General features: G+C 30.0%; 1 protein-coding gene and 1 long non-coding RNA gene across 2 annotated transcripts; both read right to left on the bottom strand.

Moving 5' to 3' along the window:
- Window positions 1-4,223: 4,223 nt before the first annotated feature.
- LOC132752905 (uncharacterized) lies at window positions 4,224-7,111 on the bottom strand. The gene is made up of 5 exons (XM_060743311.1): window positions 6,976-7,111; window positions 6,026-6,542; window positions 5,673-5,764; window positions 4,843-4,932; window positions 4,224-4,424 (listed from the first exon to the last, which is right to left on the bottom strand). The coding sequence occupies exons 2-5, from the start codon at window positions 6,265-6,267 to the stop codon at window positions 4,378-4,380; spliced, it is 471 nt and encodes a 156-aa protein (XP_060599294.1). The 5' UTR covers window positions 6,268-6,542; window positions 6,976-7,111; the 3' UTR covers window positions 4,224-4,377.
- Window positions 7,112-19,260: 12,149 nt separating this feature from the next.
- Window positions 19,261-21,372, bottom strand: LOC132752904 (uncharacterized). The gene is made up of 3 exons (XR_009628869.1): window positions 21,147-21,372; window positions 20,016-20,118; window positions 19,261-19,775 (listed from the first exon to the last, which is right to left on the bottom strand). It is a non-coding gene; the product is annotated as an uncharacterized LOC132752904 (long non-coding RNA).
- Window positions 21,373-22,753: the final 1,381 nt, after the last annotated feature.

Below are 22,753 nucleotides of genomic sequence, written 5' to 3'. Positions count from 1 at the left end.
GAAATCAGTATGTTCGTATCGCGAATACATTAAATTGATATTCTGAATTGACAAATTCATGAAGTTTAAATATTCCATCCCGTCTAATGTACGACAAATGTGGTGTAAAGTAAACGTACAATGGCTGCGGTTGAATGGTTTCACACCCCAGCTATGCACAGCAATTACTTGAGAAGGGCCGAACAAAATGCAACCTTGACGAATACCTGATAAGATTTTCGCAAATTATAGCAAAAATCCATTATGTCGTTCTTGTACTTGTACTCGTTATATATTGTGTCGGGACAAGTACGCTTAAGTCAATTCCGTACGGAAATTTAACAGATAAATGTAGCACGTGACTGACACTACGAGTCATATTATATTTATATAAAGACAGTTCTGAAAGTTCACACTCTATCGCCTTCTTGACAAACTTGTTATAACGAAACGAAATTGACCTTGTCGCAGCAGTTAACGAGCGCAGACGGTATGTGATTTTTTATCTTGAATTATAAAAAGAAATAATATCTTTGAAATTATAAAAATGTAGGTTTATTTTGTTTCATTTTCTACTTCAGTAAAGAAGAAACACGATGATAGAAAATAAATGTTTAAATGTGAATTTTCACTGTAGTAAGCGACATCTCGCGAATGATTCTTGTGGCCAAAAGTCGTTTTAAATGATGTAATGCAAAGAAGTTTATTATGTTACTGTTAAATAATTCGAATGGTAAATAACGACGTTAAAGTTGATCCTTATTCATTAAATAATATACACGCTGTTTGATTTGTGAAGTTATGCGAGGTTATACGTTGTTTTTTAGTCAAGATTTGGTTACGGGTCTAATTCTATAAATGATTTATCAACAATCATTAAGAGGCGGCTATTTTTTTAAACCAGAACTACGTCAGCACAGTACTATCCAAATCATTGCGAAAGAAAAAAAAACTCCAGATATCTTCAAAACAAACTTGTTTTCTGCTATATGAATAGATATACAAACTTCACAATGCATTTTGTCCAATGCAATACAGTGTCCCTTTATATGAAAATACATTGTATTAAATTTGAGCCTGGTTCAACGATATTTAATCTCGGTAAACAACCATCATAACATGAGTATTAAGTATTATCACATAAACCGCGGCGCGGGAGTGTAATAGAGCCATTTAATAAAAACGATATTACACTAGACGATATAACACACGTGTAATTACACAGACGTGACTTCATTTGCGCTATAAACATAGCGTTAAAGTGCGCTAATCAATGTGAGCGTTACACTATCAGTGCGTCAAATAAACATGACTCTTGTTAACAGTTTACCATTCTTTTTATATTTGAGATCAATAGAATATTATGTCCGTGTAGATTCAAAACTTAATTTATTGAACTCGTTGAGTAAAACAATAATTTGCTTGCCAGAGGCTCGCATAATATGATTTTATTCAACTCATTCAATAAATTTAGTATTAAACCTACACTCACTCCATATCCTCTATGTATTTCAAACCAAGTAGATGCATTAAGCTCAAATTTAATCTGTTGTATTTGTATTGAATTTAGAAACATATTCAAATGTTGACGTTTAGATCTCGAGCCATGATCTTATCTATTAAATTGTTTTTTACATGTATAATGTATGATGTATCCTGGCTGCACTTCTACTTAATAAACTACCCGTCTGGTATTGCATTATTGAGTTTAGAACGTTTTATGTAAGAAAAAGGCATTAGTTGCGAGTCAAAAATTTGTATACGGATATATATCGTCTTTCCATTCAACAAAATATGAATAAAAATATTTTGCAACAAAACAGTACATTAAAATATGATCCAGAAGTGTAACATAATGTATATGAATGTTTTAAGTATTTTTCAACTTTTATTGGGGACTCGCAAAACAAAGCGGGTCAATTCGCGGTAAATAATGCATCACATGTGTACAAGACTGGGCTAAAATAATCAAAGCAAAATGAAAATTTAAGCACTTAACAAGACACTTTCGTTTTTTGAGATAGTTGATTAGTAGGAGTCATTGTTTAACTCGCTAAATTAAACGTGTAATTTTGCGGCAAATAATGAGTCATATGTGTACAAGACTCGGATTATAATAATCAGAATAAACTGCTATCAACTCATGGTGTTACCTTACATATGTCTTGTTTAATTTTATTACCTACGGCCTTAGGCACCAGTTCAAAACACTACCCCCTCCACCTCGGGCCAACAGTTCGACTGTTCCCAAATCACATAATTATGAAATAACTTATTAATATACACAGCATGGTTTGTCTTCATCTTGTAATAATATACAATTTCAATTATATTTGACACTATCATGGTTATGCTGCAGGCGGCAAATGCTTCAGTCCATGCTACCGATGATATTTGACCGCCGTTTGCATTGTTCCGCACCCAATTGATAAATTTAAATAATGCGTTTTCCAAGTTTGAGAGATTGATAACTCAATTTTAGATATTTAGCATTGAAGGCGTTGTTATATTGCATGACTTAAGATCTCAAGATACCCGGTTTATAATGGAGCCGCGTGTTTTCATCAACAATGAGTAATAAAAGCTTTTGGTCATTTGACTGATCCTGGTAAAAATCATAATTTAGCACTCGCCCCGTTTTAACACATAATGTTTTAAAAAGTTCTAAAGTTAATTAGAATAATTTGCTCATATCATGTAAAAATAAATTATAATAGGTTTACTCAATTTTATCACAATTAAATTTATTGTCGAATATTCTTGATTTTTTGTGTTAAAACAATTTTAGTAGAATCTAACATCATTTAAATACCGAAATGAAATAATAACAAAATCAAATAATAACAAAGGCACGATCATGCTGAAGAAATATTGAATATTATAGCAGAAAATAACTTTGGTCACATACAAAATATTGTTTATCAATTTAAAATAGTTTTGCCCTTCAGATATACATTTTTGTTTATTTTTTGTCCGATTGCCTTCCTTTTAAAACCGTTTTACTTGGCTAGTTAAGCACAGCCATATTAAAAACGAGTTTAACAATGGCCAGGTAATTAGAACAGTATGGAGTATGTATATAATATCACTATCTTATAAAAATCCTTGTTTAGTTACTATTTCATGTGGGCAAGATTTTCTTACATATAGATTGTATTACGATATTGTATCAAAATCTGCAGTCTGTGGTTATTTCTTTCGGCAAATTTTATATCGTCATCACATAAAAGGAAAAGCATTCTTACCTCGATGTCAAAAAAGTCAATGCAATATATTTGTTAGTAAACTACATGTAATAATGAAAACAAGTACGCCGTTTTCTTTAAATTTGTTTATCAAATAGAGAGAAATAAAGAATCCATAAAGAACGTCCATAAACAACAAAAATGAAAATTTTGCAGGCACGGTTATATTGAGTCTGTTCGAAAGTGCAAGATACCGTCCTCATTCCCTTGCCAACATGAAATGGTGAATAGTAGAGTTGCAATATAAAAATTATTGTAAAGCAAATTAATAGATTTAATAGTAAATCTGTTAAAAATTTTGAATTGTATAAGCATCTCCAGATGTGTTCATATATGGTAACAGGGTTGTTATTAGGAAATCAGGAAATATAAGTAAAAATAACTAACTATATATATCTTAGGTGAGGATCATTTCTTTTTCATTCCATAGTACACACCAACTATTTATCTAAAGCAATAGATTTGTCGGTGACGAAGCGATAAATAAAAAAGATAAATAATTTTAAACAGTCACATCACATACGTTTATCTCAATCATCCTAAGTTTCAAGCTTTGCAAAATATTTATTTCTAAATTTGTAAAAAGGGAAACAAAAACTAAAAAAAACAAAAAACAAAAAAAAAAACAGTAGCAAGGACACAATAAGCTGAAACGATACTATTCCACGAACTTTAACAGTATTTACAAAAGCAATGCAAACAATCAAAGGTAATAAAACTAAATCAATAAAAACATAATAAAAACACAAAAGCTAAGCCAGCTATTGATATCAAATAAACAAGTTCATAATAATATAAGAAAAACATGGACGGATATTAGATAAAACAGATAATGCTGCAGACATAAACACTCGAGACAGTTTTCAAATATTTGCAAAAGTACAAGAACAAGATACATATAAATAAATATAATACACAAGAACGTAAAAAAATGAATATTTTTATACCATTAAAATCATTTCCAATAAAAACATAAAAAATCAACGCTCTAAATTTTTTTAGAAATCTCAGCATGAAATATTTATATAAGATGTCAATTACGTTGACAAATGGACTTTGTTTTTGAATACTTAGTCGCGTTTCAAAAACGTGATAATGCTGCCTGGCTTTTATCTGAAGCAGAGAATCCATTCCAGTTTTTAGTAATCCATAATCATAAATCATATATGTTCCGCTCAAAGTGATTCACAAAACCATCTCCTGTGAATTATAAGAAATTTACTCATTACACCTTGTGTTTCAAACATTTGATGAAAATATCAGTACGAATTATCAAATATTTGCTTTATAAGGAGCTCTTAAATTAATAATATTAGAGATAGATATGAACTGAGAACATGATTTAAAAGTAATTTTTTAAACCGGGACAGTGTAATTGCCAAATCAAAATAGTGTGGTCAATGCAACAATTAAACATATAATACAATGTATACGTTTACTTTTAAATTAACTATTAAAAAAATAATACAAACGAATATTATCGAATAGCAAAATTCATTTCTTTCTTGAATAGTTTAGTAAGCGCTTTGCTTATTGACAAAATACACATGTAAGATATCATATAAAATAATAACATGATTTTATATGTTACAATTATAATGTAGATGTACATACTCACCGGTTAAATCGAACAATTCCGCTACCCACATATCCAATTGTCTGCCTTTACTGTTACAAATCTGCTCCATTAATTGAGATATGAATTTACCTGTTAAATGGAAAAAAGAATTATATTATTTTAGCTATTGCCATCTACATTTGGTTTAAAGCAGTGGCGGTATTATCCTGTCAAGTTATTATATACTTTAAACTGTCAACGATACTATATCATTAATTAAAACCCCTACCTACATAAACTGTCTTCCGTTACATATTTTATTTTAAATTTGAAAACGATATTTTACTCGCTGTTAAAACTTTTTTGATCCTCTACCAATGACAAAGCATTTCATAAATTTGTCATATTCAAATATGCTGCAGTTCCAAGTACAATAAAATATGTCATGCTAAACAACAACGCATTCATTGACCAAGAGTTTAAATTTAATATAGATATGAGTGTTGAAAATTAAGTATCGCTCACGCCTGTGCTAGAAGCGTGAAGGATGCTGCACCTTTTCATTATCCCTCATGTACAGACTCAATACATCCGGGTCTGCAATTTTCATGTAATCTTGTTGTGATTAATGCTTCTGAGGGATCACATCTTGTCCAGAATTTTAATATTCATGCACTTTAATTTGATTGTTGGGCTTATCTGTTTTATGTAAATGTCAATGTTTTGTTATCTTACTATTTAACTGACATTAGGTCGTTAACAGTATAGAGTCTTGACAAACTGCATGGATATTATAGGTATATGATTACCATTTTAAGCGCTTAAAAGGTTAAACACTTCAGATTGTTATTTAAAAAAAAAATAATAACATACAGAAGACAACAACTTACTGCTTGTGTAACATAGATTATTTTGCAGAGCTGTATAAAATCGTGTTTTGTCCTTTGTACACAGATCATGTCTTCCGAAATGATTCAGTGACCTTTTTGCAAAATATATAAATAAATTAGTTTTAATAAACAAATTTACTTGCACTTATGCAAAATATTTGAAAACTTTTAAAGATGTGATTCAATTAATATTTTTATCGGTCATTTGAAACGACTTCGAAAAGCTTTTATCAATTAAAGTTCTTCCAATAATATAATACAAGAATGCAATGCAAGTAAATATTCATGTACCTACACTGTGGCAGAATGATTTATCATAGATATATAGGAGAAAAAACAAAACAATATCTTACGTCATTTTATGAGTTGAGTGAATGTCGTCATCTGCAAACATCTTCATACTTTTCAATCTAAAGTATGGTGTATTTTCTCTATCTATCCTATGTCTGGCCATTTTAAAATCTCCATCTGGGACATTTAAGTCGTTGGAATTCATATCTGATAACAATTTGTTTTCTTGCCCAATAATTCGACCGTTAACATAAGTAATGATTGAAGACATTAAAAGAAAAAACACGGATTTACAGCCTGCCATAATTCTTTTCAAAAGAAAGAATAGTCCTAGCTTCAATGGACACGTCTGAATGCTGTTGTGATATTATAATGCTCTTTGTTATCGACCAAATCGGTGGGTTTATGGAAATCTCCTCTGGATATTGCTGTTCTATGTTAAAGATATTGTATATCAGCCACAGCTGCCTTTTTGTATATCAAGCTAAAAACGGGTGTATAGATTTTCCCTCTAAATGTTGTTATCCTATTCCACTGCTATTGTATGACAACCAAAAAGGAGACGCATTCAATTTTCACCTGAAAGTTGTTGTAAAAAAAGGTTAAAGCCTTTGCACTTGTAAAATTACATACAAAACAGTTATAAAATATTTGAAATGATACATATTTTATGAGCAGCCTAAACTTATTTTCGTTTATTTGTTTGATTATGTTCATATTTAGCATACAAAAGAGAGTACATGAATACAATAATCAAATAATTCGTCATATAGTGTTTCCAAAGCTTTTAAAGTTGGTATCATTTAAAAAAAATGAAAATGTTCCATTTTAATATTATGTTAATTTTAGCATACAACTTTAGAAAAAATGAAAGTACATGAATACAATAATAAAACAATTCGTCATTTTTTAAACTTGTGAATTTGCTAAGATTTAATAAAATTTGAAAATATTCAATTATTACACCATAAGTGTCCAACGTCTATTTTTTTTTTAAATAAGAAGTACTTACTTTTCAAATAATATGCAACAAGTACACAGTTTAAGTCTCAGTTAAACAAGCTACACGAACAGTCTTCGATGTCAAGTTTCATGAAGAATAATTTTACGATCATCTGTCGTGTCTCTTAAATACCTACTATATGCACAAACAAACCAACAAGATATCTCCCTATTGTAGAATTAGAACGTTGTTGAGGACCACTAATTAATGCATATTCATTATATTCACCTGGCGTGACGTTAGCTATCTTACGTATTATATGAATGAATACTTTCATATAGGAAGTGGATATCGCTATTCTGTTTCGTGGGTGTATAGATTAAAATTAATTTCATTATCAAAAGTACACTTTGTGGCTCTAAATCCTATGTTTGGACCCACTGAAAGTAATTCAATGCCTTGAGATAGAACAAGAATAATCACCTTGCATGTCACTGATGATGAAACACAGCATGTCCTTAGGATGAGGAGGGTATAATGATAAAATAAATGTTTGCCATTCTTAAAGAAAGTTGTGGTTATTTAAACTTACAGAGTGTCTTTTTACGACATCCCATCGTATCTATTTCAGATATTAACGCATAAGTTTAATCAAAAATGGACTTCCTGGAATTTACCAAAATGTATGAAATCATAAATTATATTGTATATTTTGTCATGCACAAAATGTAATTGATATTTGACTAAGTTATGTGTGAACCCAAGTGCCAGGTTGTGGTTAGCACCAACTAGAGGGAGTTTTACATTGTTTTTAAGGGAAACATTTTGACCTCCAATATCAAAACCAGCTTATGATACTGAACTTTAATTAATTTACAAAAATAAACAGCAAAATAAAAGAACAAAAAAATGTGTCAGTTTTTGTCGTGGAAAACAGATTCAAAACAAATTCGTGTTTTACTGACACAATTATAGTATACAGTATATTTAACTTTATATCATCTTAACACTGTATATGAATATCTTTATCTCACTTTCTCTATTTTGTAAGAGGTTTAATTTATATACCATATTACAATGTAGATCTACAATAATTTCAAATTAAAGTTACGCTATTTATGCAAAATATACACGTCAAATTTATGATACCAGATATTATACTGTGATCATGCAAGTTGTTTTACTATTTGTATCTATTTTTTTATTTATTTATTAAATAATTTATCTATCTGTCTATTTATTTATTGGAGGGGTGGGGGATTTAAATAAGCCACTCTTTGTGTTACTATGTCCTTTGGTTGAGATACATTAAGATATTTTTTCATGCAAAACACTGAATCATTTTGAACATTTTTTATTTATTTATTTATTTTATTTTATTTTTTTTTTTAAAAAAAAATTTTTTTTGGGGGGGGGGGGGGGGGAGGGGGGTATTGTCATGTAATATCTACAACATACTGACGCTGATTTTGGCTCTGTACTTGTAAGAACACCTAGAAAAGAGGTAATCACTTGGAAGCAACGAAACAAAAATATGATATTTAAATTGCAAATTCGGCTTTATTAAGTAATGAGAGAACAGACAGATAATGTGTAAAAGTGGAACATCATTCACGTCTCCTACCACCGGCTTAAGTGGTATTCAATCTTCACCATTAGTATGGTGGAATTAATGACCCCTAAGGACGAGAAAAATGTAACAAAACTAAAATCAAGTAAAGGGCGACATTTGACATTTGACTGCGGCCACAAGGTACTTGACACCTGCAGAATCGTTTTATCATACATATGTTTTGATCACCATTGTACAATAACAATGAATATGCTATATGCTGAAATATAAAGATGTATATGAAAATAAACAAGATAATCAACTATAACCGTTCAAACTGCACAATTGTTGCTTGTCATAAGTAATAAAATATATAATTTATTTTATGCTGTCAATTTTTTTCATTGTCGGGTATTAATAAGCCCTCTTGGTACTATGTCCGGTATGTACATTTAAATATTTCAGAAAACATGAATGCATGACTTAATTATATTATTTGTTTTGCCGGCATGTCAGAATTACACGTGAGCCGACCCATTTTCTCGTACTTGAAGACCTAGAAAGAGGCTCGGAACACGAACTATGCAAATTAGGCTTTCAAAGTCATCCAGAAGGAGAAGAAAGTACTCCTTCACGTTCTAGCACCGGCTTAAAGGGTTATATTACCATTTTAGCATGGCTGGTATGACCCCTAAGCGAGAAAGTACAACTAATGATGGCGCATTTGACTCCACAGGCTTTAATGAAATCTTTTATCATACATATGTTTGTTTCTTTTACGACGGTGTTCTAAAGTGTTCTCAGCTATAACCTTACACTGCAAATTGAGCTGTTCAAGTAAAAGTATATCTTTTTTGAATTTGCTTTTAGGTTACCTGTTTTATAGGGTGAAAAATAAAAAATAGCACTTTCATAATCTTCTGAGTATGTAAAGCTATGAACATGAACATGTACGACAAGAACACACGCTTTCATAGGAATGTTATATAAATCCATATAATTTTATGTGATATATTTATAACCAATCATATCAAACATAAGCATACACGACTTAATTTATGTCATTAGTAACGAGATCAAAGTGGCAACAAATTTAATAATGAATTTTATAAATTGAACTATAATTACAACTTAAACCTTAGTTATCGGTTAAATTTTAAAAAAAAGAACGTGTACGAATATTTTACATATAAATTACTATTTATCTAACATTGAAGGGAAACTACTGTGGATTATATTCTGTATGCCAGATGATATGATACTTTCCCTTTATCATACGCTCACTTATGTCCATTCGCAGATGTTATGCTGTTTCGTTCATGGCCGTTTAAATTTTTGTATAATCATCTAGATAAGTTACAAAATTTTGTTTGTTAAATTTCATAAATAATTGAATTATTTTTTTTTTAAATTGAAGAGAAAAAAGATAGCAAACAAATTTCAGTATGTGAAATACGTATAGTATGGTTCAGTATATTTACATATTAACACTAAATTGAACACTTCTCGTATATGTATAATCTATATGTCATAATTAACAGTCATAGTGTTCTAGATATGTAGTTAGTTACACGATTTGGCAAATTTACTTCTGACATCACCAAATCACACTTTTTTCACGATGCTATCCATACCGAAGCCCATTCAGTCAAAATTTGTACTGCAATAAGCACAATTGTCAATAATAGTGCTAAAAATGAAGTAGGAAAACGATGAAAGTCTAAATAATCATGGCAAAGATTTTTACAAAGTACCATGTGCATTAAAATATTTAGAAACGTCAGTTTAATGCAACATTGATAGATTGTATATACATGTTTAAGATGGATTGCTCTCTTCATTCTCTTCATTCTATTTACACATCTATCATTACATGTGGTAAAATAAGATGAATACGAATTGTCTTACATGGAAGGACAGTTTTTACTAATAAATAAAGAAAACACAAACATTATTCGATCGACAATTTATCATAATATTTCCACTTTTTAAATTTTATTTCCATAAATTTCTAATTGCAAAAAGAAAAGAAAATGTACCTTAAATTGCATACACCAATGTTAATCAATGCAATCATGACATTGTCATTTCTTATTGTTGGAAACGTCAAATTCGGTTGATTATTGTTGATTTATTGAGCTGTGAATTAACACGGAATGTTTGCATAACCATTATCAGAAAAACACGTTCTTATTAAAGGTTTTTTTATAGCTAAACTTGTATCCTCTTGTATACATGTACATATATTACTTTTTGGCTTATCTATATTTTATCAATATCCCACTGTTGTTCATGATTGGCGCATGATACATTTGTCAGATCATTATTACTTTTATCTTTTAAATTTATTTGATGAGGTAATCAAAAAAAAATAATGGTGTAAACAGAAATGTATGACTTATTTATCTGTACATGATATTCATTGCATAAAAGATATGGGCAAAGATTTGGTCAGTGTTTCAATCCAGACTGTTAGATATGAACAAATTTCTGCTTAAATCGTTTTAATAAGCTACCTAAATCGAATCGTAACTTTTGAGCATCATCTTTTTATTTATTTATTGAAATACTTCTACATCTGAAACTATTTTGTCATTTGTACATACATTTAATGATTTAGAATTATGTTAATACATATTGTCGCTACTATAATGTATTTTCAATTCAATAAATGGCATCACTACCTAAAATAAAGAAATAAAACAAAATATTACTGGCAGAATAAAAATAATAATTTGGCACCTTCGAAACTGACATCCGAAAAACGGAACAAGGCTATTAATAAATAAAAGTAAACATAATCATTATATATAAGCTATAAAGCTAAAGAGTTTTATTATATTTTTCCAATTATTCACGACAGTTACGTTAGTTAATCTAATGACGTTGGATAATAAACATCGTAAATATCTTTTTCATTCAGTAATATTTGATAATTTTATCTCGCTTTTGTACTTCAGAAAACAAAAACTATGAATTTGCAGTTTCATGTAATAATCTACGTTTCTAGTGTAGGAACATTATTATGCTTACTATCGTTTGTCTCTCTTGTTTATAACGCCAATTTTGATTTCGTACAGAGTCTAATAAATAAAATTATAGTTTTATACTTAAAAAAATAATAACAATTTGAGACAAACCTCGTACTTACAAAATTAACACGACTTTGAAATGATTTAGCAGAAATTAATTCTTAAATAAATGCATCATATGTACTTTACCTCGTTTAAATAAAGCAATGATCTGTTGTCTGACATTACTCGTCTGTTTCAAATTCAACGTCAGCTGTCAATTTTGCTATATATAATGATAAAAGGTGTGCAGTGAATAATCAGCAAACAAATACAGTCATACTAAGAAATTTATCTTGATCTAGACATTTATAATTAAAAAGTTAACAAGTTCTTTAATAGACAATAAATTAGAATATATGCACTTAATGTAAATCATGATAATGATAAAGATCTCATTGTTACGTACAATAACCTTCATCAATCTTATTCAATGCTATGACAATATTAAGTCCTACTTTCAAACACGTTTTTACAAATCGAAATTCAGATTAATAATGCTTATTGAACAAGGTTATTTATTGACTTTTAAATTAGCATTAAAGATTGAGAAATGTATGACATAAGTTTGATCGAAGATTAAGATGAAACATATGCAAATTTGTAGGTATAAGTCATTTACAACTCCTAGACTAGCAATTCGCATAATGGTTGAACACAAATATCTTTAAAAAACCGCAGAAAAGAGAGTCCATGAATAATTAAGATTAAGACATCTTTTAAAACGTTATATACTCTTTCAACGATCAGGAAGTATAGACAAGAATCTTTTTTATTTAAATTTATTCTTCTTTATGTCTTGATAAACGTTGGTGAATCTGTTAAACATTTACAGGAAAAAAAAAGAATTTGAACTAAATGTTTCCATAAAGGGAGCACTGGCGTTGTGCCGCCAACATCTTAGATGCTATTTGCATGCTTGTTTCTAACTGTTTCGATTCGAGCTTATGGAGATTTCCTTATTTTACTGTCATTCATGTTTGACACATTACACACTGGTCAAGTTCATTTATTACTTATATCTATCAGGGTAATATGGATACAAAGGTGAATGGTTAAACCACAGGAACGTTAAGTAGGTGTCAAGTTTTGTTTAATCTCAAATGAATCATTTTAGTCTAATGGGTCTTGACGTAATATTCTTTAAATTACGTTAAACTATAAAAGAAAGGGACTACGAATTTATCAGTACTACAAACTAGTCGGATAGATATGAACAAGTTTCTGCTGCTAACGTTTGTAAGTGTTACAATTTAAATTTGTATTGTCATATACTTCTTGAATATTTTCACTTTGTACATTTCCTTGTTTAGTTTTTAAATAAAGTTTTATTCTTATTTTTGATTTCGAATTTTGTGACAGGGAAATATCAAAACAATAGGGTGTGATATAAATGCATGTTGTTTTATCATTTCTGATTTTGGAAAAGAAGCTCAGATGCTTTGTTAATTTTACACCGAAACAGGCAGGACTCTTAAAAAAGACAGTAAATTTCTTTACATTGCATTTGCTTTTGTGTTCATTGCTTTATAGAAATCTCCAAGTGTTTTACTTATCTCGTCTTATAAAAGGAAGTGATTTTGTCTCCGAAAATGTTCTATACAAAGGCGTTTCTTATCCGAAAAAAAAGACTTGTTGACCATCATGCTGAATTTAATGTGTAATATATTTGAAAAAAAAGACTATTATAATAATGATTTCTATTTTAATGATGATTTACCAATACATGATCATAAACTAATGTTCACCATGATACTATATAAAAAGGACCTTTATCATAAAAATACTGCCCCATTGCCATACTCGTTTTTAAAAATGACGTTATTGATACAATCTGGACGCCATGTACAGTAATGTTCGCTGGCCATGCGGCTTATTTATCATTGTTAAAAGAAAATTATAGAGTTAAACACAAGTAGGGAAAAATGTCAAGTTATTTTTATTTTTACCTGTAAACGGACAATTTACACTTGTATATTTTTAACTGATCATTTACACTTGGATGTTTTTCAATTATTATTTACGCTTGGATGTTTTAACTGACAATTCACAATTGGATATTTTTAATTGACCGTTTACTTTCGGATGGGCATTATGTCATTTTAACTTTTGCCTGGTCAAAATAGTGTTAAGTCCATTTCAATTAGAATATTTTAAGGAAAACAATAAACTCAAATTGATCAAACAAAGAATACTCATTCGTATCAATGAACAAGTGCAAATTAAATCTACTTTGTTTTGAATCAACTGTTTTTTGTATCACATATCAACAATATAGAATCCAGGGATAACAATCGTTCTTCAATCCGTACACAAATATGTTATGTTTTGACTATTCCGACATAAAGACGAACTTAATGCTATGTTTTTTTCAGGTGGTGCTTGCTCTTCTAGTGTCGTTATCAAGGACTATGCCTTGGTCTGATGAAGATGACGGTAAGATAAAAATACGCATGCAATAAACTTCCCATTACTAGAAGTGTTTAATCATCAATTCATTCATTCACAAATAGATTTTAAAATAAGCATTAAATTTTGTTTAACATGAAACGACTTGCTGTGCACAAACACTATGTAAACAGATAAAACGGTGAATGTGCTACCGTAAAATGTACTTTGATACATAAGTATGCATTGATGTATCTTTTCTGGTCATATTTTTGACAAATTGTGAAATAATTGGATGGATATAAGAATATGTATATAATATTTGCCTATGTTTCTGCTCATGTTATCATTGTAAGCCAAATATCAACTGTTCCTCTTCTTGGACGTACCCAATTGCATTTGTCACTTTGACCATTTTTATCTTATTTTATCATAGATTCATGTGAAGACGAACAGACCGTTGGAGACGTAAGTTTGTTTTTGGTTTGATTCTTTAAAACATAACGCAGCATGAAGTATCGGTTTATAAATATAAGAATAGACTTAAAACAAACATAGTGGTCATAAAAAAACATGACAATAAATTAACGTAAAAGCACACTTTTAACAAACATTTCAATGAAATCAATGTAATAATTATACCGACTTTGTTTGCATCATTTATTTCCAATTTTGGTTACTGTTCTGATTCACCAACAGTCGTTCCATATCAATTTAAAGCTTAAGTAACATAGTTTGTTGTTTTTTGAGCGCCCTGGTTTAAGAAATTGTTATAATTTCAATTAAATAAATACTTACTAGGTTTGTGGAGTGGGAAAGACATGTCAAAGAGTAAAGTGTAAACCGGACTCTGATTCAGACTCCAAATATGACGAGTCTGATGAAAGTAGTGAAAGTAATGACTGTGAACTGGTTTGCAAGAAATCTGGTAAATAATTTTATTTTTTATAGATTTGACTCAATTTTGACTCAGTCCAATCTAAAATCCATTTAAAATCATTTGTTTTCCTTAAGCTTGCTCTAAATTGATATAATTTAACTGTTTTTAAGCTTTAAGTTAAAGTCATGCATTAAACTTGAAACATGGTCCTGTAATATAAAAGCAGTGAGATAAAATCTTGTCTCACTATGCATTTTGTTTTGACTTCCTGACTTTGCATTCATCATATATACTACATAACTTATTTTTGTTACTGGCATTTTTTTTAATTTCCTTGCTTTTTATTCATATGAGTATTTAAATATGTTATAGGGCGGTGATCAGGTGGTTGTATGTCAACGAGATGGCCACATCAGCTATTGTGTTCCCGATGAAATGAAACAAGCCACTCATGCTTTGAAACGATTTGTTACAATGAATGTTTGAATATAAATGGCAATGTTGCTGAAAGTTTAGTTTAATCGTTTTTTTTTTAAAATCCATGAAACCTTAAACATGTTTTTTACTATTATTTCTGAAACGCAGTGATTGAACGGTTTTTTTTAAAGTTACATATTTTTCATATAGTTTGGTCTTCGTTTGCCTTTTTACGTTTGACAAATGTTTTAGAAATGTAATCATAGTAATTAACTATTTTTAAGGAATTTAAATTACCACATTGCTGCTTTTATGACTTTTACATTCATAGCTTTTATAAAGCTTTTACAATACCATTTTATGATGTCATAAATTAAAGTAACTTATTTTTTAAAACACATCCGAACAGTTGAATCAATTCAACAACAACAAAAATTGTATTTATCCTCTGAGCATCACTTGTATTGTCAAGCAATGAAAGCTATTACTTTGTTATCTAATTTAAGCGGTGTTATACCGTATAAGTGGTTTTTCTGTGGTGTCATTATTTTTGCGTAATCTGCGGTCAGTTTCACACCGCAGAAATAAAAACTGCAGACTATTTCTCAATGTTTTGGTATTTACCTGTTACGATATGTGTCCTACAACATGACCTGTGTTGTCTAAGATAATAACTACTAACGGATTATAACGGTTGGCGGGTCATCGAGCCCTCAGAAAAAAGAAACACTTATACGTTATGTTTACCAAAATCAAATGATGAAACAGAAATACAAACCGCAGAATATTTCTCAATGTTTTGGTTTTTTACGTGTTACGATATGTGTCCTACAATATGACCTGTGTCGTCTAAAGTATTAACGACTTACGGATTATAATGGTTGGCGGGTCATCGAGCCCGCCGAAAAAAGAAACATTTATAAGGTATGTTGACAAAAATCAAATGATGAAACATGACACACTACTAGATCAAAGTCATACCCTAAAAGTCTTGAAACAAAGTGATCCCTCTGAAGCATTAATCACAACAAAATAACATGAAAATTGCAGACTTGGTTAAGTTTTATATTTTGAAAAAAGTAGAACCTTTTCAAGTTTCTCTATTTTTTCGTTCAAACTTTTAAATGAAAAAAGTAGAACCTTTTCAAGTTTCTTTTTTTCGTACCATATAGGTTTGTTCCTAGCTTTATATTAAGTACGTCTACAAGAAGCCAACCATTGTATGTGTTTGCTAAATTGAGCGACATACTAATGAATCTCCATCATAATGTACGCGCGAATACTTGGCACTTTCTTAAAAAACTTCGAGAATCAGTATTCTGACTGACTAAAAGACTTTTAATAGAAAAATCATGATTTCTATATCGCATAAGTTGCAAAGACGATTCAACAAATTATATCATAATAGTGAGAGATGAATTATATAGATAATGGAATAATTGAATATCATCATGGTATAATTGCAAATTAATCATTACAGTAATTAGTATTCTGGTTGAACAAAAACAATAAATTGTAATATGATGTATCGTATTTAGACAGCTTTATTTTGTCGTTATTCCCTGCGGTCTGGAGACCGCAGGGTATTGGTACGCGTTTAACTTTTGAGGCATGGAGGAGCACGTGAACCCTTTTTTTCGGTTTCCCTTTGGGGGAAACATGTGAAACTGTAAACCGTCATGATTTGAATTGAACCCTTTTTGAAAAACCCAAAACTAAATACCGTTTTCCGTAGTTTCATTTTCCTGGGAAAACTTTCAATATGAAACTACCCTAAAAAAACGAGGGATATCGAGTGAAAAAAAAAAGCGAGTTGCTTTTCCCTTAAACTTCGAGGGAAAAACATATCGCTTATGCTAAAACAATACCAAAAAAAAGCCCGTTTTTTAAAAGCCCAGTTTTTTTGTGATTAAATGTCCGATTTTAAAATGTATTATACCAATAGAAAGCTTTGGATCTTAGCTTCGTCACTGTATAAAATTCAACACATCTTTGGACTTCAAAGTATTTTAATTAACTGTTAAACCTACCATATGTCAGACCATTTTACATACGATTTATACAGTGAGATACGCAATCCGTTATCTTTACTCGAAATTCTACTGATATGAATAGCCAGTCGTCTGCTAGTTCTGAAAGTGTTTATCGGTGTTTATTTCTAATTTTCTATAATTATTTTACCGTTAAAATTGGAAAAAACTTGAATGATATGTTTGAAAATTATCAATGTTTCTTTAATATCTATCTCAAACTTTATAAACAATAAATTCTTTATACTGAAAATCTACAAAATTAAAATATTCGTAGTGGCATCAGCCATAATAAATAGAGATATTTTCTGCGTAAACTTGTGTGTTTACTTTATTTATTTTTTGCTCGGAATTATTCATAAAATGAAGGCCTATTTAATCATTTTCTTAAAAAAAAATAATTGTTTTATGCTCGACCTTCTCCGGTCTTCAACGGTCACCAGTTTCCAAAGAGATCGTTTATTCAACTTTATCCCTGATACAAACGTTTATTTATTCCCCCCCCAAAAAAAAAAATGTTGAAAATAGTTAAAAGAAATATCTTTATATATATCATTAAAATGTTCACCGCAGGAAACCATTATACTTGTTTATTCTTGAATCGTAACAATACGGGAGCATATGTTCTCAAGCAGGCGTCTTTATTTATAATATCTTAATTTATTTAAAGATGAAAAGAATTCCATCAAAATACGAGGTGCTCATGCATATTCTATTAACACTTACATATTTAATTGGTTGAATATTTTTGGTAGGTGTTATGTTGTGAATATGATGCGTGCTCAGTACTGTATTCAAATATGTATTTCCTATGTTTAAAACTGCCCATGTGTGCTTCTTAGGCAGAAAACAGGTAAATAAATCATTACAATTTTAAGTAAAATTGGGCTAACATTACGTATTGATGCTACGTTACTTCATAATCGTGCAAATATTTGACTTCACATTATGACAAGACGTGGAAATATTCCAAATGCCTATGAACAGTGTAATATAAAAAGAACGCATGAAGTGTATCAAAAGGCCAGTGCTTCAAGAAATGCTAATTGGCTTACAATACAATACTGAGGCCATTATTTGGAAATCTGAATGAGCCGTGTGTGTTGCGAAGAGTGTGTTTGTTTACAAATTAGCTATGCTTTGTTCCCTGTGAACTTCACTACAATGTATTGTATGAATATTGCTATTGTTTTATATATGTTATAAAGTGAACGAAAAAAATACCGTTTCCCGCAAAATATTTGAAAGTGTCTTTGTATAATTTAACTTTCATAAGGAGTGCATCAACACAAACTGAAATAGTTTTTGTATTGCTAATTTTCTTCACCCCCTTATTTTTATGTTTGAGGATTGTGGTTCGCGACTGACGCATCATAAACTGGTCAGGTTCATTTACAAAAAAAATGTATTACTTATATCTTAGACTATCAAATTTATCTTGAAATAAAGGTTAAGGGTTATATGTCCCTTCTTAAAATTCACAATATAAAAGAAATAAAAGTAAAAAGTGATAAAGTATAAAAAAAATGTGAGCTTCAATTAAATTAATAATTAGGTCTACTTCTGGTAAAGTTTCAATTGATGATTTTTAAAGAAGTCCAGTTATGTAATGAAAAGGATTTTTAATTGTGAACAGTATCCCAGCAAACAAAAGACGTTGTACCAACGTTGTACTGACGTTAGACCCTGACGTTGGGTAAACGTTGGCAGAAGGTTGGATTTGAAAGTTTTTAGACGTCAGAAACCGACGTCTATACAACGTCATAAAATGACCTTTATCCAACCTTTTCTGACCATAATCCAACCTTTTTTGACCATTATCCAACCTTTTCTGACCATTATTTGGACACAATCCAACCTTTTTCTGACCATAATCCAACCTTTTCTGACCATTATCTGACCATATGCCAACCTTATCTGACCAAATTGTCTGACCATGATTTAACCTCATTCAAAACTTTTGGAATATGATTTTTTTTCAATTTAAAGCTCTTTAATAGGGTTAATAAATAAGCATTCTTATGATTTTAGCAATTTATTTTATACTCGGAATCACAAGTACAAAACAAGAAATGTGGTACTATAACAAATGCAAGATTTACATAATATTTTTTGAAACTATTAAACTTGACGGTATGTACTTTAATAACGCTTCATGTATTAATTAAGCATGTTTTAGAAATAAGATAAACAAAATCCTTCTTGAATATTAACACTGACATTTTATATAGCAAACATCCATGCATGTGTTTTTTCTTATATCACCACTTAACTGATCACTCTGAGTTTGGGATTTTTTCAATCATCTATCAAACTCACTGATTGTATATTTGTCTTTGTATTTTATAACTGAATCTAGATCTGAATGTTAAATGGAACAATATTCTGAATATTTTGTTATAACTATAAATAGCAATGTTCATGTATCTTCATTAGTATTCTAGCTTCTTTCGTCCTCCTACACTATGTCGATCTGGGGCATACTTTAAGCGTATCATTACCGTCTCCAACCTGAGATCTCATCACACTTTCTGAAATTAAAAAAAAAAAATAATCAGTTACAAGTGCAAGAAATAAATCACTTTTACATATTATAATTAAACGAAATTCTAACAAAACTCTCCAACTACTTAAAAAGATACTTATTATTTTTAATTTAGTTTAAACCATGTAGTTTCGTGTACCTACTGTATATATCTATTAATTTTGATAAAAATGGCTTCGTGAATTTCATTATATCACTGTATTTTCTATAATATTTTGAAATATACCTGTCACAAAATCTTGGTAGGTTTTCATTTTTCTTTTCTTCTAAATATTTTCATCTTCCTCCTGAACTTTTGACACATGTTGAATTATCATAATTTTCACAATCTGAAAGACGAAATATAATCGTTTTAGAATTTAACCATGTGGTGGAAGGATGTGTGTCTAATAAAATAGGCAAAATCCAATTACTATCAATCTTAGTTAACACATAAGCGCATGAAAAACTGATATAACAAATACCAAATTAATACTTCTCCGGCAAAAATTGATATTGTTATTTTTTATATTTAATGTACTTTGTACAAATGCTCAAACAACAGCAAAGAAATTCACATGTTACTGTCATTTTTATAGATATCATCTCTGCCCAGCATGATCTGGTCTGCTAAGTGTATATAGGACAGACTGGCTTTGTGTAAAAACGTTTTATGAAAGGAGCATACAACTTGTTGATAAGCAGGCTAATTAACAAACTATTACTTTTATTGATTTATATCTATGATAATGTGTTTTCTGATTGATAATATGTTGTTTGATTACATTAATAAGAAGATAGCTAGTCAAATACAATGTTCTTTTAGATATATCTTACCAAAGTCGTATCATTTACATGTATCAAATGCCATGAATCATTATCATAATATAAGAAACACATGGTATGCTTACAGTATGGGTAAAGTACTTCAATTAACAACGAGTAGTTTAACAACTACACAGATATCAAAATCAAACTGCATCTGATACATGTGTAAATGACTGGCCCCTCATATAAGGGAAATTCATGTTGATAAGAAATAAGAGGAAATTTTATTTACCAGCATTTGAATAATAAGAGTCTTACGTACTGCATTTAACTTTTTATTGATTTCAATTGCTAGGATATTTCCTACCATTGATTGTGCATTTATTTGGCATGGCGATATAGTGTGGGAAAATGATCCGATTATACAGACTGTTCTATAGCAAATGATATTTAAAGTGTTCTTACGTGGAAACAAAAATATTTATCTCGCGAAATCACATGACATTAAGTTTTACCAGTCAATCATTTCAATGAATGATCAAATAACCATCGAATCCATGCAAACATGCGGTAAATTAGCATTTAAAAACAATATATAATGTTTGCCTACCTTTTTCTTTTGTTTGGAATATACAACTTTGTCTGTCAATCCGTCGTTTTTTTGTCCGCTAATACAATTGAATTTCAAATCCGATAAGTCGCAAATTCGAATTTACTAAATTATTTACCACTATAAAATGAAGCCCTCAAAAATGATAACAACTTCATTGTAAAATATATAAACACTTCTTAAACTAATTCGAGGAGATAAGATATTATTTAAACGAAAATAGAGCAAATATATTTCATACTGATCTGCGACTATCCGTTTATAGAGCGCCACCTATCGAATATCGTACGTAAGCCACCCACGTGATACTGTTGTTTTGATGGAGAAAATAAATATATAATGTTCCCTTTCTAAACTTAAACTTAAAATTCTCGCTGTTTATGCTTTCATTTATATATATATTGGTTTCATAAATTAAATTCACCTATTGTCAGATTACTGACCAAAACCCGACGTCGAGACGACGTCAAAATGAAACGTCTGTTAGACGTCGGGGATTCAACGTCGATTTGACGTTGTATGAAGGTCAACGACGTTGCGACCAAAATTCAACGTTGATCCAACGTTGGGCCAACGTCGGGTGTTTGCTGGGATCAATGGAAGTATACAGTCATCACGCACCTGCAAAATGCTACAAATCGGACTGTTCTTTTTTGTAAACATCCCGTCGACATAACGGTTTACTATGTTTTTATTCAAATATATCGTTAGAATATCAAAAATAATGTAGCGCACCAAAGAGTGTCTTTAGTACTTGTTATAATTTAAAAAGAAAATTTAAAGTTTAAAATTTTACTACCGAGTTTAGTCCTGAAAACGGGATAAAGTGTTCATTTCCTAAATGCTCCCATTTGAACTCTCAAACAAATTTTGTCCCGTTTTCAGGCTTAAATCAAACAGTTATCTTCGATATGACAAAAAACAGTTCGACCGGGAACATTTTGCAGGTGCTCGATGACGTAGTATCCTACCACAGCAACGACATTTGCAATTACCCGTATTTTGCAATAATCCGAAATCGTTATCGAAGAACGTAAATTATCATGACAATGTCAGAAGCCAGTGCAAGTAACGTTTTCCCTTTTTTATTCCATAATATAAAGCTCACATCAACGAAAGTAGAAATTTGTTGCAATTAGTCCAAAACTCGACAGAGCCTTATTATTAACTGGACTAATAACATTATTTTCCGTTTGTGATATTCTAAATATAATTAAAATTAAAAAGTAACTTCTATAAAAAGTGTTGAGTTATTATTTGTTTGTGCAAGTTGTATAAAAGATAAGCGTACAAACTTTGCTTTGGGTTGATAAATAAATTAACTGTTTTTAAACAAAATAATATATTTTCTGTTTTATAATGAAATGCAAATAAGAAAGTAAAGCAGGTATTAAGAATTTATTTTGAACTAGACAGACATAAATAATTACATAAAGAAAAGATAGACAAGTAGACACGTTTTTATAATCTTTGTACTTGTTGAAAATTTGATAGTTAATTTAAATAAATAAAAAAAAAAATATGAAATAAAAAAAAAACAAGTACACCAATCTTACTCAATGCTGTAAATAACGCTGCCATTCTTATTGTAGTTAATCTATATACTT

Source organism: Ruditapes philippinarum, unplaced genomic scaffold, assembly GCF_026571515.1.
Source record: "Ruditapes philippinarum isolate M1 unplaced genomic scaffold, ASM2657151v2 ctg421_1_1_1_1, whole genome shotgun sequence".
NCBI classification, from domain to species: domain Eukaryota; kingdom Metazoa; phylum Mollusca; class Bivalvia; order Venerida; family Veneridae; genus Ruditapes; species Ruditapes philippinarum.
This window is presented reverse-complemented; position numbering and strand designations above follow the sequence as displayed.

Bases quoted from the DNA above. Each gene is read 5' to 3' on its own strand.
- LOC132752905 (XM_060743311.1), bottom strand. From the start codon at position 6,267: ATGGCAGGCTGTAAATCCGTGTTTTTTCTTTTAATGTCTTCAATCATT. The intron at 5,765-6,025 runs GTAAGATATTGT...TTTTGCAAAAAG, and splicing joins CACTCAACTCATAAAATGAC to GTCACTGAATCATTTCGGAA. The intron at 4,933-5,672 runs GTAAGTTGTTGT...TCCATTTAACAG, and splicing joins TAATCTATGTTACACAAGCA to GTAAATTCATATCTCAATTA.